Source organism: Phalacrocorax carbo, chromosome 16 (assembly GCF_963921805.1).
Source record: "Phalacrocorax carbo chromosome 16, bPhaCar2.1, whole genome shotgun sequence".
In the NCBI taxonomy this organism is placed as follows: domain Eukaryota; kingdom Metazoa; phylum Chordata; class Aves; order Suliformes; family Phalacrocoracidae; genus Phalacrocorax; species Phalacrocorax carbo.
Window position 1 is genome coordinate 1,536,647 of NC_087528.1, and position 15,345 is coordinate 1,551,991.

General features: G+C 45.0%; 1 protein-coding gene across 2 annotated transcripts in view; it reads right to left on the reverse strand.

The window, feature by feature from the left end:
- Positions 1-596: 596 nt before the first annotated feature.
- The window catches only part of SAP30BP (SAP30 binding protein), a 31,348-nt gene continuing 16,599 nt past the window's right edge, over positions 597-15,345 (reverse strand). For both annotated transcript variants that reach the window (XM_064467335.1, XM_064467334.1), the window contains 8 exons: positions 14,829-14,871; positions 8,391-8,479; positions 5,353-5,444; positions 4,829-4,889; positions 4,375-4,426; positions 3,924-3,982; positions 2,651-2,735; positions 597-1,974 (listed from right to left, as the gene is read on the reverse strand). In XM_064467335.1, the coding sequence (XP_064323405.1) occupies positions 1,793-1,974; positions 2,651-2,735; positions 3,924-3,982; positions 4,375-4,426; positions 4,829-4,889; positions 5,353-5,444; positions 8,391-8,479; positions 14,829-14,871 (663 nt within the window). In that variant the 3' untranslated portion in view covers positions 597-1,792. The remainder of the gene's footprint in view (positions 1,975-2,650; positions 2,736-3,923; positions 3,983-4,374; positions 4,427-4,828; positions 4,890-5,352; positions 5,445-8,390; positions 8,480-14,828; positions 14,872-15,345) is intronic.

Consider the following 15,345-nt stretch of genomic DNA (forward strand, 5'->3'; position numbering starts at 1 on the left):
AAAAAGTGTTTAGCACATTCTAAAATTATTTTAAAGCAGGAAACCGACCTCTTTATCTTCCTTAGGTCTCCATAAATGCAAAGCCTGGGTCAGGAGTGAGATAAGGTACATAAAAATCTGAAAAAGCAACACTAAGCCGTTTACACTCGTGTTGATCTGGCAACCTTCTCTCCTATTGCTGCTTATGTGCTAGAAAAAACAGGCTCTGGGTAGAAATTTAACTTAGAACAATGGGAAACAGGAAAACTACTGAATCTGAAAAATCATCATCTAAGAATTAAAGACTATTTAAATAACCTGGAGTGACCACTGCAAAGAAGAAAAAAGTCTGGGTCAGCAGCTGCTTCTCCACACGAATGGAACCATTCGAATTATTTGTCCCACCGACCTCAGAACAGGGACACACCACTTCACTCGCTGTCGAGCTCCTTTTCAGGGGACCGGCCTTTCTACATGAAGTTTTTATGAAGGACCCAGGTGCTCGTCCTAGAAAGTAACTTTTGAAGTTTAAGATGCAGGAACAGGTTTGAGAAAACTAGCACGAAGATCAGCTGAATTAGCTACTATTTCAGAACACGCTCTCCAACAAAAGCATCTCCAATCAAAAACCAGTTTAATGCCTCAGTTTATGCCCCCCTCCCTGACAAGTTTAAAAAAAAATCCATAACATAAAAAAAACCTTCACACCTGCGCAGCCCTCACGGAATTATCGCATGCTCACCTAACGGTGTCTGCAACCCAAAGCACAGCACGCGGGCACCGATTCTCCCTCGCCAAGATGAGAAATGCAGACACATGAATTACACCAGGGTTTTTCGTTTCTTTTTTAAAAGACTTTTCCATTTTTATAATAATTTTTTGCTACACAGGTAAGAAGATTTGTAAAATAAAATTATCAACCGAAAATACTTTTCCACAACAGCGGAGCGAGCAGTAACTGCCATGTGTGCGTATCACAGTACGTCACTATCTAGTACGAAGATGGACAATATCACAATCAAGATCAGATCCTCTCCTCTGCTTATCTGCTGGCCAACCTCATTCCACAGCAATGGAAGAGTTACCTTTGCAAACAAGTTGATAAATCAAACCTCTACAGCTTCTGAGGTCTGCATAGAAATCTCCATCCCTGCAAGACGGTAACAAGACTACTTCAGCACAGTTTCCTCAGTTGTTCAACTATTTAACACGTGGTCGCTACGATCGACACGGATTTGCACACAGGTACAGATGTCAGCACTGCAGCAGAGGGTCTACATTCGCAGGTGTCGGTCGCTTCAAGTCTCTGCTACACATGAGAAGATGGACACTGACCGATCGTCTCTGCTCTAGTTCCCTTGGAACTGAGTTAGCGCGCGGGCGGCAGGTGCGGATCACAAGCTGCTAGCAGCCTTTGAGCGTGGCGTGGAGCACACAAGGGTAATACCGATATTCCTTCACTACCTGCCTTTCCGCCCCCCACCCCAAACCAGACTTGCAAGTAGGAAAGAAGTACCTAACGCAGTAATTTAGTAAGCTAACTTTTCCAAGCCGACTCCAGACACCACCCTCCTCCAGCACAACGCACGCAGACTGGTTCTTCCCACAGCAAGACAAGACAGAGGCGTTTTCGGCAGAGGTCCATTCCTGTGGGCGCACAGCTGGCGTGCCTGCTCCTGCCCCCGTTCTTTCAAAAGGGAACTGTGGTCTGGTTCAAAGAATCTTGTCATCTTTTACCAAAGGCGAAAGCTACCCCTCCCGTCTGAGAACAATGGCTTCAATGACAGTTAAGTCCCGAAATCCAGCACGCCGGTCACTGCTTTGCCTTTTTCACAATGGTGCCGACAGCCGATATGACTGTAGTTTTGGATCCACTTGCGCTGGTTGTCACTGTGACGACACCTGGCAGCGTTGCGGTAGTGGTGAGGATGGTGGGCTGAGCTATCGTCGTTACAGGGATGGCCGAGTCCCACTTGCTCTTCCTCTTCTGGGCATCTATGAATTTGATGAGATCCAGCAAACGAGGATTAGCATTACGTTAAAGGTCATTAATCCCTTTGTAACACCCTGTCCTATCAACGGTTAATATATTACTGCTTAACTAGACAACTTTCCCTCACATTAATTTCAGAATACACTGGCAGTAAATGTTGAAGAAAAACAACTTGATAGCTCAAGAGTCAAATCCTACACCTGAACTCGAGCCAGATGGGAGGCAGGTTCGATCCGTGCCCCAAATCATGTTTAATTTTGACAGAGCACAGGGATGTCCGTTGCTCAGATACAGTCACAGGACACGCTCATCAGCCTCCAGTGCTTTTTCTCCCTTCCTCCCAGTTCAAAAGGCAGGCTGTAGGAAGGAGAACTATTTTTCAGTCTTTGCATATCTCTTGACACACATCAGCCCCAAGAACACTCTACAACCACAGGCATCAGCAGGTTTCATGACCCACTAATACATCTCTTCACTATCCTACTTGTCCTTAGCCTTTCATCCAGAAGGACAGCCAGGGGATATAAGGACTAGGGAAAAGCTAGTCTGTCAAGTCGTACTAGAAGGAACACTTTCTTGCATTCTATACACAATCACTAAGGAGCCTTCAGGGTTTCCAGGAAGCACTAATCCCAGCATTACTGCAGCTTAATAGGTGCAGTCACAACTGTTCTTTACCTCCCACAGTGGTACTGGCTGTTGTGGTCGTCGTAGAGGCGGCGCTTGTTGTCGTACCCTTCTTAGTGCCAGTCACAAATTCAATCTGGGAAGAGACAGACACACAGAAGAAAGGGGAGAAGATAAAAATGAAGCGCTAATAGACACAGTCTTTTTTTTAATCCACATCACCTCTCTATGTTTGTAAAGAGCAGCTTTAGTGTCATGTAAGAGATTGGTCTCCAAGCTGACTGTTATGCAGGAAGAAGGATGTAGACCTCAGGCCAAACCATACTGGAGTCACGATCATTAAGGATTCCTGCGACCCAGCTCCTAAGTCACATACGAAAATTGTGTTTGTTCACTGGTATAAGCATAGGAATTTTATATAGCTCGGAAAGGACAGATCCTGGTCATTAAAGATTGTATTTATACAGTTGGAAGTTCTTGTTGCTCTTCCTTTAAGAAACATGCAAGACAAGTCCCTACCTGCACAATTTACTGCGACTGCATCACAGCAGGAACCTGGCAACAAGAGCTACAACAGCACGCAGCCTCTTATTTTCAAAACTGCAGATATGGGCAAGGACGTAATCAGATACCTGGGTTATTGTGCAAAAACCAAAACAGGTAGCAAGACACAGCATGCACTACAAGAAAAAGATACCTCTATGCACTGAATATGGAAGGAGCCTTCTGCAAGGTTAGATGGCAATCTCTAACATTACACAGTTTTCTAATGCCAGCCACTGAAGGAGTGGAATAGAGACTTCCAAAGCCTGCTTGTGTTCTTTTTTGGGGGTACATAAGCTCAGTTAAAGCTACAATAGGCCCAGTGCTTCTGGAAATTAGATGCAAGAAGGCAATGTCAAGGAGAACAGAAAGCAGGTATCTCACAATGAGGTAAGGTGAGGCAATTAAGCTATAACTAGGCTATGCCACCAGGCAGAGTGTCATAGATTAAGAAGAAAAACATCTGTTCTTTATGCATTACCTCGCCCATATCTGGCTTACTGAATATCCTTTTAAGAGCTCTGTTTTAAAAACACTGACAAAATAGAAGGAAATTCAGTTGAATAAACAGCCTAGAGAAATAGACCTGTAAGGAAGGGCAAACAACTCTGTCTGTGCAGCTTGGAAAAAGCCAAGCAAGAAAAAAGGACAGAACCAGGGAAAAACCAAACAGTATCAGCACAGAGCAGTTCCTAAGAAACAGCAAAGAAACAAAATGAAATTCAGCAGGGAAGGAAACAAAAGCCCTGCATCTCAGTCTCTTCTGGTTTGGAATAGCTACCTTTGTGCGTTCCTTCTTGGCCTTCTCCAGTTTGTCCATTTCAATCTTCTGGGCTTTAGCTGAGAAAGATCAGAAGTTACAAGAAGCACTAGGAGCAGTGAAAATCCATAGTTCTCTCTCACACGCTTCCCATCACAAGCAGTCAAAAACATCAAATTGTGTACAGAAAATTGAACTGCCATGAAACTAACTACTGCTTTTTAATCAAAGCATCACTGCACTAAATTAATGATTTAAGAGATGAAAACATTGAAGAACCAGTTTAAATGAAAAGGCTTTCCACACTGATGAAGCATCAGGAACATTCAGGCACATCCAACCAGAATGAAGTCGTTAAAGAGCAGCATGGAATGACTTCTCGCTTATAAAGGAAGCGAAGACTCTAGTGCAGTTAATTAACTACAAAACACAAAGAGCTAAGTTAGGACAAAAAAAGGTTTCCTGGAATTACCTAGTGCCTCATAGTACGAATCCTCTGACCAGCCGTGAGGATCAAACATATCCTAAAGAAGCAAAAAAATGAGCCAGATTAGGACTATTTCCACATATATGTAAAACCCAGTTCAAAAATATTGTATGTGTTTCTCTTCACTGATGATATTCATTACGGATCTCTTTTTGTACCCCAGTGACACAAAGGTCACTTCAGGCCTTTTATAGGATCGTGTTCTGTTGTGAATGGAGAAACAGCTCTGAAGCCAGAAGGGTGCTGGGATAAGACATGCATTCTTCTACTGCTCAGCTTCTACCCCTCCAGGAGCTTCATGTATATCTACACACTCCAGCAGTTTTTGTTCAGCAAAGTTAGAGGCACCGGGGCTCATCACCACGTAAAACTGTTCACTTACACCCCCCTATATTCGCTTTTACCCACTCCCTTGCCAGTCAGAAGTATTGCACCTCACCTTTGGATAATTTGTACCAAGCTCATCAATTGAGCAAAACTGGATCAGCTTTTCATAGATGCTGCAAAGGAAAGACAAGAGTTCAGAACAGAGCCAGTGAGCTAGAAGTAAACGGAGCATTTCAGGTTTGTTAGCACCAAGAGGTTGTCACACCTCTTCATGCTGCAAGAGTAAAATCAGAACCTGGGAAGCTACGCTTGGTATGATGGGTGTGGCGCGCCATTAACCACATTATTTCCCACTTCCCCCAAATTAATCTCCTGGCTCCCAGAACAGACACATCATCCACAACCCAAAGCCCGTACATTTAAAATTTAACCAACACACCAACTCTAGTTGTTGCCTCACAGAACACAGGGAAGAGTTTTCCTGTTTCAGTTACAACCAAATTACGTGTTTCTCGTTTCTGTAAGCAGTAGTACTTCTTGCTCAGTATCCTGTTTCTGCTAAACTCCAACAAAGAAGAAAATTCTTGGAATTTGCTCTGTGGTGCTTTGGTCACACAGGAAAAGACGGTGGCTCACCTGGGATTGCGGAACTCCTTTTTTCTCTGAATAATATAGTTCATATCCATGCCCTCTTTTATCTTCCTCTCATATAGTTTTTGAATTTTATCCTAAGGGAGAAAGATTATGGGGTGAGTCAATATGAAAAGGAGGAACACACCAGCTGACTATCAAGCATACATGTGGAAACAAGCCAACTGAACCAGTGACTTCCTTGCAAGGATTCTGCCCCTCCCCTAAGGCCAGGCAGGCTGATTAGTACAGACAATCCCTCCTTTAAGGTCTGAAAGTATCTTCATGAACTGTCTGGATGGGTAAGGGAACTGATCTTTGTGCTTTCTGAAGGCTTCAGTAATAAGATTTGCATTTGAGGCAGCAGGGCACACTCCTCCTCCCCACTCTGTTGTTTCCCGTTACAGCTATGGCTGTAGAGAAGTAGGAGCCAGCTCTGAGAGGGACAGGAGAACCCACAGAGGTTGTCCCACAACTCACAGTGACCATCGCACCCACCTTCAGACTCAGGTGTGCACCTGAACAACAGCTGCTGGGCTACAGCGCACAGAAGTCAAGGCTGATGGCTATGCCTGGGTACCATGAGCAGAGCCAAGCTCTGCTGGAGAACTAAACCCAACGTGATCGCCAGGTATTGCTGGTGGTGTCTACTGGGAGCCAAACGCTCTGAGGAACAACGCGCTTGTGAACCCCTGCTTGGGCACAAGTGGCCAGTTCGATGCAATCAGCTTCTCTTTGCAGATCATACACAGTTATGAAGTCTACAGGTACCTTACTGAAGTCACGAGCCCCTGCAGAAGGCAACTTAACTGGCTCAGGTTGGAAACGTCAAGCAGTCTACGCTTGAAAAAGACTGAAAGATTTAAAAATAAACATGGTTTTTCTTCCTTAGCAAGGTAGCGGAAGACCTCAGGTGTATTTCTACCCTGGTGACACTGAAGGGATAGCAAAAGCGGAAACTTTCAGATGGAACATAAACTTCAGTGGTACTTTAGGAGAACAGCCTCAGTAATTCCCTCCATCTTTTCTTTTTGACACAAATTTCTCACATACAAGAGGCATACAAAGTAAGACCAGAGGCTAGGCTTTCAGGATGGGAGAGTTGAGTCAATTTTCCTTTGTTGCTTCTGGATAAGTCACTTCATGTCTCCCTCTGTACGGACAGTCAACTCAAACAGAACTGGCTATTGTCTAAGGGTTTGCTGATGTCTGAATAAGAGAGGACTGTTAAGAGCTGATACGCAACTTCTATTTCATCAACCTTAAAAAAAAAAAGGCTTCCAAGATAAATTTTCATCAGGTCCTCACAAAATTAGCAAGAAGAAATGCCACAATCTCCACATCCAGCACAGACATTGTGAGGTTTGAAGGAACAACTGCAAAAAGGTGAATTTGAGGAGTAGAAATGATTGAATAGGTGTTCCCTTTTGTCCCCTCCCCGTGGAGGTAGCAACATGGGTCACAAAATCCACAGATTTGGAACTATTCAGTTAACTTTATAATATGAAATACTCCCTTGGGCAGAATTCGAGATACAGTTTATTAGAGGAAGAATCTGACAAAAGGAAAGAGCAAATCAGCAGCAAAAAGCCTAGAACATTTTGCATCTCTAAAGAACAATCTCATCTCCTTGCTCAAAGTGCTCTAAGATGTGGTTTGACCTGCCAACAGAGGACAAGCTCTCCTTTGATTTAACATAGTAAACTGCTGTCAAAGGGGAAGAAAATCTGCTTTATTCTGTCTACTCTCTCAAGCTCTGTGCATTCCTCAGACCTAACGCACTCTAATTCATTGGTGTCAGAACAGTCAAATCCTCCTACAGCGCAAGAGGAGGAATAGGTGTGCCCAGGTACACTGTGCAGAGAAGAAAGCATGATCCGGATAGTGAGTCATTCTGAATCACCGTTGCACATTAAGAGCTTACTTTATAGAGCATCCCAGAGTGATTCTTGTTTTCCTACTTGTTTTCTGTGAGTTTTAACTGCAGTTCACAGGTTGGAAGGGACCTCAGGGATCATCTAGTCCAACCTTTCTAGGAAGAACCCAGTCTAGACAAGATGGCCCAGCACCCTGTCCAGACGACTCTTGAACGTGTCTGACGTGGCTGAGCCAACCCCTTCCTTGGGGAGATTATTCCAACGGTGACTGGCCTCAGTGTGAAAAATTCCCCTCTTGTGTCCAACCGGAATCTCCCCAACAGCAGCTTGTGTCCATCCCCCTTGTCCTCTCCATGGGACTCCGTGTAAAAAGGGAGTCTCCATCTTCTTTGTAGCTGCCCCTTAAGTACTGGTATGTGGGGATGAGATCCCCTCTGAGCCTCCTTTTCTCAAGGCTGAACAAACTCAGCTCTCCCAGCCTATCCTCGTACGGCAGCTTCCCAGTCCTCTGATCATCCTGGTGGCCCTTCTCTGGACCCCTTCCAGCCTGTCCACTCAAATGGGTGCTAGGGAAGAGCAGCCCCTGCTCTTTCATTTGCCCTCCATCAGGAGGAGGAAAACAGAGCAGAAGATTATTGCAAAGGTGGTTACTGCAATTATTTGGGCGTGCACCAGAGAAAACATGCATTTGTTTTCTTTTGCTCCCTCCAAGTTACTAGCCTCCCTCTAAATGTTTGTCATCTAGTGATATGTAGGTGGAAAAGGAATCCAGTCAATGCTGCCTCAACCATTCCAGTTAGGGGATTCTCAGGCCTAGATAGAAAAACAATGATTTGTTCTTTCCTACGGAGCTGAATTTGCTGAGGTAAGAGGATAACAGCCTTCACAGTAAACATTGCTTCTGTGTCACTGGCAGGATCGAGGGCCATTTGAAAACCTAAGTGACCCACAGAGACTGGAAAACAGCTTTAAGCTACTTTGAGATTCCTAAGCTAGAATCACTGTAAAGTCTAAAGCATTAACACTGTGCATTCATAAACTCAGTGTGGTAAAAAACCAGCTTTAATGCTGGGTTTCTGACATGTGCAAAACACCGAGCTGAGTTCCCAAATACATCCCCTTCCTACTGAATTGCAAGCCTTAAAAAAAAGGTGGACTGATACCAACCTGCAAGTGGTTAGAACATCTGCCAGGAGGCTCAGGAGGGATTTTGATCTCATCTGGAGACATGTTCCGCACTCTCTCTGAAAAAGAAGCTGTAAAGAGCAAACGGGGCATGAGTTCTTGCAATACTGAAGAGAATTTAAGCCATGCAAGTCATTAAACTTGTTTTATTTCCTTGCTAGTGCTACACTATCCTTGAGAACCGATGGGTAAAGGTAAGAGGGAACGCTGCCAGCTGGTACCTGTGGTGTTTCCAAAGTGCTGAGCATGAAGCAACTAACCTAAAGGTTAGATCCCTAGAAGAAGGATGTGATGCTTGCTTTACTGATATCTACTTTATACTGTGGCTCTGTCATATCCATGCTTAAAGCTTTATTTTCACTGCAGAATGGAAATGTGGAAAGCTAAGCTACTTCCCCCTCAGCTGCAATTGTTGTCTTAACAACATCCTCAAAGGCAAAGGATCTTCAGAGGAACAAAGGCTGGCTTGAGGAATGTATCTCTAAACACCTGCACTGCACACCACATACCAAGCCCGCCACTACTCCAGGTCTTCCATATGCACTTTAAAGCCCTGCTCTGAACAGCTCGGATAATCTGACAAAACTTCTGCCAGAATACTCTCAGAGAGAGCTGGACCGTGCACGTGGAGGATCATGGGATCAGTCTAAAGCGGCCTGGCTCATTGCCATTTTCAGGGAGGTAATCACTTTGGGTCCTATTTATTTCAAGACCTACCTACACGAACCCACATGGTTCAGGACAGGAACAACCCTCCCCAAGGCTGTCAGGAGTTAACCACAAGAAATTACATTTCATCCTTAAGTTAAGGTTTCCTTAACAGGCACTTTGATCTTTGCTTACAGAGTCAGACTCTTGCTAGAAAGAACAGCTTGTCCTGCAGGACTGAGAACAGACCAGTACAGTGCGCCAGATTTCTATAGCTGTTTGTGTTGGGATATACTGTTAGAGTACCTGATGGCCCTGTAAAGATTAGCTCGTAGAGTTATCAGCAAATGAAACTGTCGTGTTTCCCTCTATTGCTTGCTACTTTCCCACTATTATGGGAACCCCAGGCAGTTTTCTAGCCAAGTCTCGGAGCACAGATTTGTGCCACATCTAAACAGCTGGGATTCTTTTCAGCCCTAATTTGTAGAGGGAACACATCCCAGCGTTGGAGTCTGTAATGGATAAAAGAGACCTGACACCAGCACAGAAGTCGCATCAACCAGGCCATTCACGTTTGCAGCTCCTCAATTATACATTCCTCAGTAAAAGCTGCCTGAACCGCAGCTCCCGCACGCTCCAGTTCAGCTCCTTTGACTAAAGCCCAAAAAGGCCCAAAGGACAGACACCGGCATGTGAACGCAGTGTGCTCTCCTGCCTTCCAGCACAGAGCATCGGATAGCTGGGGTTACAAATAACCAACACTACCCATGTTCAGCACTACTACAGTTGCCATTTCCTTTGTAAAAATGTAAAGCGCTAAGGGCAATATCCTTTGTCCCTGCAAAGCCAGCAGGCGACCACTCGTTCTATTTGATCAAGATGTTGCTGAGGGTTAAATTCTTCGGTAGTTGCTAGTAATGAACAAAAAGTGTCCTTTGGCATTTAGTAAGAGGGTGCCTCTATGGAGGAAGGAAAGCTTGCCAGAGCCCCTACAGAAAGGCAGGCAAACTGGAGCTCCCTGACAACAAGGCAGACATTTGTTATAGGTTACAGCTGCTGGTGGGATGGGGAAACCTCTAGTTTAATTAGAGTTTCAGGAACCCAGAGAGACAGTAGCAAATAGACAGAAGTGCGCACAATAGACTGCGCACTAGGCTTTCTGGGAAAGGTGAAAGCTGATTAACGGCTTAAAAGATTCACAGCATCAGCAGAAACACTAAAAAGGAAAAAAGGCCGCCAAATCCAGACCTCGTAAGGCAAAGAAAGGACCTAAAAAAATCAAGCCTAGCTCCAGACTAGACATCCCATAGGCTCCTCAACTTCGCAGATGGCGAGATGAGCCACAGAGAAGCACCACATTTATGGGAAGGAGAAGCCTGTGCTTACATAAACTCAGGAGCTCTGGGCAAGAACTCTGGCCAGTCAGCAAGGAAGTCAAGGTCATAAGAGTATGTTCAGCAACCAATTCAAAGCTCCCTTGAAACAGAAACAACATTGGAGGCAAAACAAGACCTCCCAATGAAGCGATATATTTTGATGCATGACTTTTCAGGTTTTGGTGCTCATTTCTCTTTTGTCAAAGCCATGTGGAAACAATCGTTTATCAACAACGTACTGATGGGGGGAGGCATCTCTTAATGCCTTACAAGGAACCGGAACAAAGACCCCGTTGTCTACCGCAATCCCACCACAGCTGTACGCAGCCGAAGGCTGAGTCAGCAGCGAGGCTACGTGCACCTCGCAACCTGAGCGTAAATATTCATCATCAGTTATTTCATCATGTTGCAGCCAGACTGGGGTGCCGCGTCATTAGGAAGAAAAGGATGAGTTTAACCCCTTCAGGCTTATTTACAGTAAGGAAGCGCAAATTAGCCATGCCCTCGAGCAGTCCTCAAACTTCCTGCCCAGAGAACAGAATGGCTGATTCCACGGCCTCTTCCCACCAGCTCTTTCCCTAGAGGAAGGGGCAGCTGGGATTATCTTTCAGAATAAACCTGGAACTTGCACATATGGCCACTGGGTCCTGTAGAGAAGTTTTTGTTTTCAGAGTCCCAAGCACAGCTTTCCGCTGTCGATGCAGCGCTGAATGCAGATGGACAGCTAACAACAAGGTGTGTCCTCACAGGATACATCCAACTGCTTTGTGCATCCTGTTATTTCTGCCAAGATCAAAGTTTTACTTTTACATGAGTCATAGGTAGTGACACTGGCTGCAGTCTCTAATTGGGTCTGTGATATGCTGGCTCACAGCCTAGAGGATCTCCATGTGGGGATCTCAGGAAACTGGCTGTTGGCACAATTAATCACTATGGGCACACCCAGATTCTGGCTCACGATACAGTAAGTAAATATCTTCCCCATATCAGATATAACTAAGGCCATAAAGCAGATCCCGTGACTCAGATGGGGGTTCGGGAAAGCAGGATCCAATGCACTGCCAGGTCTGCAGCTGAGGCATCCTGCTGCTGAAGGACACCGCCACCGGCGCTTAGTCCGTGCGTTCTCCTGCCGCAAGCTGACCTAGAAGTTACCAATGTCATCAGCACAAGCAATAGGTGCTCGTAGCTTTTTGTGCAGTCAGTGCTCGCACTATGGCAAGGCAGATGTTCAGCTGCTCCCAGGCTCTCCGTAGCAGGCCAAAGCACAGCCAGCCATCAGGGTGTACCTAGCGAAGATTCACTATCTCAGTAGTCTATGGAGGATATTTGCTTGCCGGATCTTGGTGAGGCAGACAGTTAAGTGGAAGGGCTACATTTAATCTGCTTCAGTTTGAGATAGATGGGTTATCTGAGCAGTATATCCACTGGTACAAAGACACACTGCATAGCAGGAGAGAAAGTATCCCAGCGCAAACTGTGCGCTCAGTTCCTTCCAGAAGGAAACAACTGCTCACAGTCCAAAGGCTATGCTGGAGACATGGATGGGGGCACACAGGAGCTTTGTTTCCTACAGGTGGGTCAGCATTTTTTCCCAAGGCAGAGAAAACCAAAGGAATAGAGAGCTGGCGGTACCTGGACAGATTGGGGTGCGGATCACCTGAAGCCCGGTAAAGCATCCTGCCTCAGCACTCTCAGTGAATAACACTGCTCTCCAGGTAGGATTACAAACTCCTGTCCCTTTCAAGGTTCGCTTGTACGCTGTGTCTTAAGCAGCCACAAGGGATTAGCGGCAACATCAGGTGCCAGTTTGTCTATAAAGGTCACACTGTGCAAAAAACACACACAAAAACCTGGAAAGGGTAATCGGAGGGGCATGGCTCTCCGCCGGACACACGAAAACCAGCGGTGCCTGGTCTCTAAAACTACGTTCTTTGGCACTCTTATCAAGTCCCCTTGGCATAAACCAGGGTGTGTGGGTTTCTGATTTCCTGGCACTGGAACAGCCAAATCAGAGGGAAGAACTGGAGGCAACAACATGCCAGTGAGTCACCCATCCATGGAAGGACACTAGTTCCCTTTCTATTCTGTGGGCTGAGAAATGCAGAAAGAGACCTGCAACTCAGCCATATTTTCTGCTCTTATGAACACTGACTTTGTGCTTAGATATCATAAGGGCTGGGGATAACATTTCTTACAGTCCAAAAGGTAAACAACCATGCTACAAAGAACTCCAGGGCAAAAAAAATGCATCCTAAAAGCATTATTTTGCAAGGCCACATGAAACAGCAAATGCGATGCCTTGCAGCACCATGTACTCTTCAGAGTGGTACAAAAAAAACCCAAAAGGACAACTCTGATGCAGACATCTATCAAAATAAGTGTCACACATAACCTCCTCAACCACAGGGCAGTTACTGCTGAAACCTCCCTTCCCATTCTTTCAGGCTTTGATTATGCAATCACTACTTCAGCATCAGTCAGGACATCCGTGCCCGTCCCAGCTGCTCATCCCTACTCTTTCTTTGTGCCAGCTCTAGTGCTCACCTAGCATTCACTACGCAGACCAGGAATGGATCTAGCTGGAGCCCCACAGGACAGGGCGGGAAGAGCAGTGAAGGTGGATCTCAGCTGGCTCCAGCTCCCAGGCCAGCTCGAGGCACACAATGTGAGCGTGCGTCCGGGGGAGGTAAAACAAAAACGTGATTTTTGGCAGAAGCCTATATTTGTGCTGTACTTAAGCGACTGCATAACCACAGACTTTAATAAAGGTGATGCTGAACTACATAAGGTTATCTTCTGAGAAGGGCAGGCCCACAAACTTTTAATGCAAAAAGCAGTTGTGGAAAACTGCCTAAGGAAGACTTTGACTTCCACATACTGATATTAGACACAACTTTAGGTGTCCAGATTGGAGAAGTTACTTGCTTTGTCTCAGAAAATCCCACACCTTCTTCTATTCAAGAATTCCAACTCTAACCGTCCAATTTTCCAGGACGGGAGTGGTTCTCATGTTACAACAACTATAGGGCTCTTGCAGCAGTTGCTTTTCAACTAGATAAGATATGGTCTAATGCAAAAGACCTACAAAATCCAGCACGGCAGGTATTCTGACCTCTAATAATCTGGTTCTGCACAAAACTAGCCTACACGCTGCTCTGTATGTACTACTATTGGGAAAGGACATTAAAGATATATTGCAAACCTTAATCCAGGTCTTGGACTCACCAAAACTGTCCACTCACGAGTGTGCGACACTGTAGTAAGCACCCTCTGTGCAGCTTTTAAGCCTGCATTCAAGTCTGGGCTATCGTGAGCCAAGTGGGATTCAATCTTCTAATCTCCTGCGGATGGGGCAGTCCCTGGGGGAAGTGGAGACTAACAAAATTGAAACCTGAGCCTTACACCTGAACTAAGGAAGGGCTTCCCACTTTGTCACTTTACAAGGGTAGAGCTCCATCCATACGTAAAGTAGAGGGTATGAGGGCAGTTGGCTTTCAGATGTTGTTCTTTACTTTTTACCCTAAATGCTGTTGTCTCGTCTGTGTTTCTAGTGTGCATTCTTGGGGCAGATCAGTAGTTTGGAGAAAGATCTCTGCTGCATTCAGTGATGGGACTAGTTAAAGCAGTTTTGCCCTCTAAAGGCTGAAAATTCCATATAACAGTTGGGTTGGTGCAAAGCCTGGGCAGGCTGACTGAATAGGACTTAAGCCCAAAACTTCAGCGTGATGGCTGCTGTAGGAGTCAGCTCAGCATCCCAGTCTTCACTCTCTTATTTTACATTTATCACACTCCATGGCTGAAATATCATGCTTGAGCCTTGACATGCTGACTTGACAGATAACGAAGCAACTTCTAAGCTCTTTTTTTTTTTTTATGGTATCATTACATGCTACCACACAACTGTACTAGTAACCTCAGGAACAAAGGGTTAGTTCAAGACAGCCAGAGCTTCAACATAAAACACACTTTCTGTCGAGCTCCACAGAGACCACGCAGAGGACACTTTGAGCTGATGAACCTGGACTTTCCAAGCATTTTTTCCAAATCTAATAACGATGCAATGACGAAGTGAGATGTCACAAAAATCAAGTAAGTTTCAATAACCGTTAGAAAACATATGGTATGTTATGTCAACACAGCAGCTCTAAGTCACTAGAGGGTCACGTTTAAGTGGGGATATTTTAGGTATGTTTTTGAAGCCACAGAACAAAGTATCCATTATCATTCCTGGTTATAATGGCTCTCTCAGAGGTGCCTGGACAAAGCTACTGCTTTATTGTTTTTAAGCTCATCTAGAAAAACATCAACGCAGCCCTTTAGATACATCATATATTAAAAACTAGAAGGTCTAGTTTGAAAAATTATGTGACTAAATACTTCTGAGTGAACTTACCAACTAGCTCCTGAGGATCTCTCTTCTCCAGCTCTGAGAATTCCTGGGAGGAAGGGGGAAGAAACAGATTTTAGTCAAGGTATGCTTCCAATCTAAACAGCTATACTGTCTACTTGTTAGAAATTTACACATTACTTCTGAGACAAAAGGATAAAAATTAAAGAATAAAAGCAAGTAATTAGATAACAGGGCAACGTTTGTACCATGGAAAGTCCAAGCCTAACAGGATGCTCTGTTTCCTTTCAAAGCTAAATTTAATCAAAGAATTCAGGCTTTGCCTCTATGAGTCCTGGATGCTCAGCTGCTTTTGAATTCCACAAAAAAAAACTTTGGTACTTGAAGCCTTTCCTCAAAACAGATCAAACCATAGATTCTTCATTTTTGGTGACTGGACCTTGGCACCAGCCAAGAGTCAATGTTTCAGAGCACAGCTCGCTAAGTACAAGCTGGATCCAGCCCACAGAAAACTACTTAAGCCCTGGGAATGCCTACCACAGACCCGTGCAACCTGCAGTCT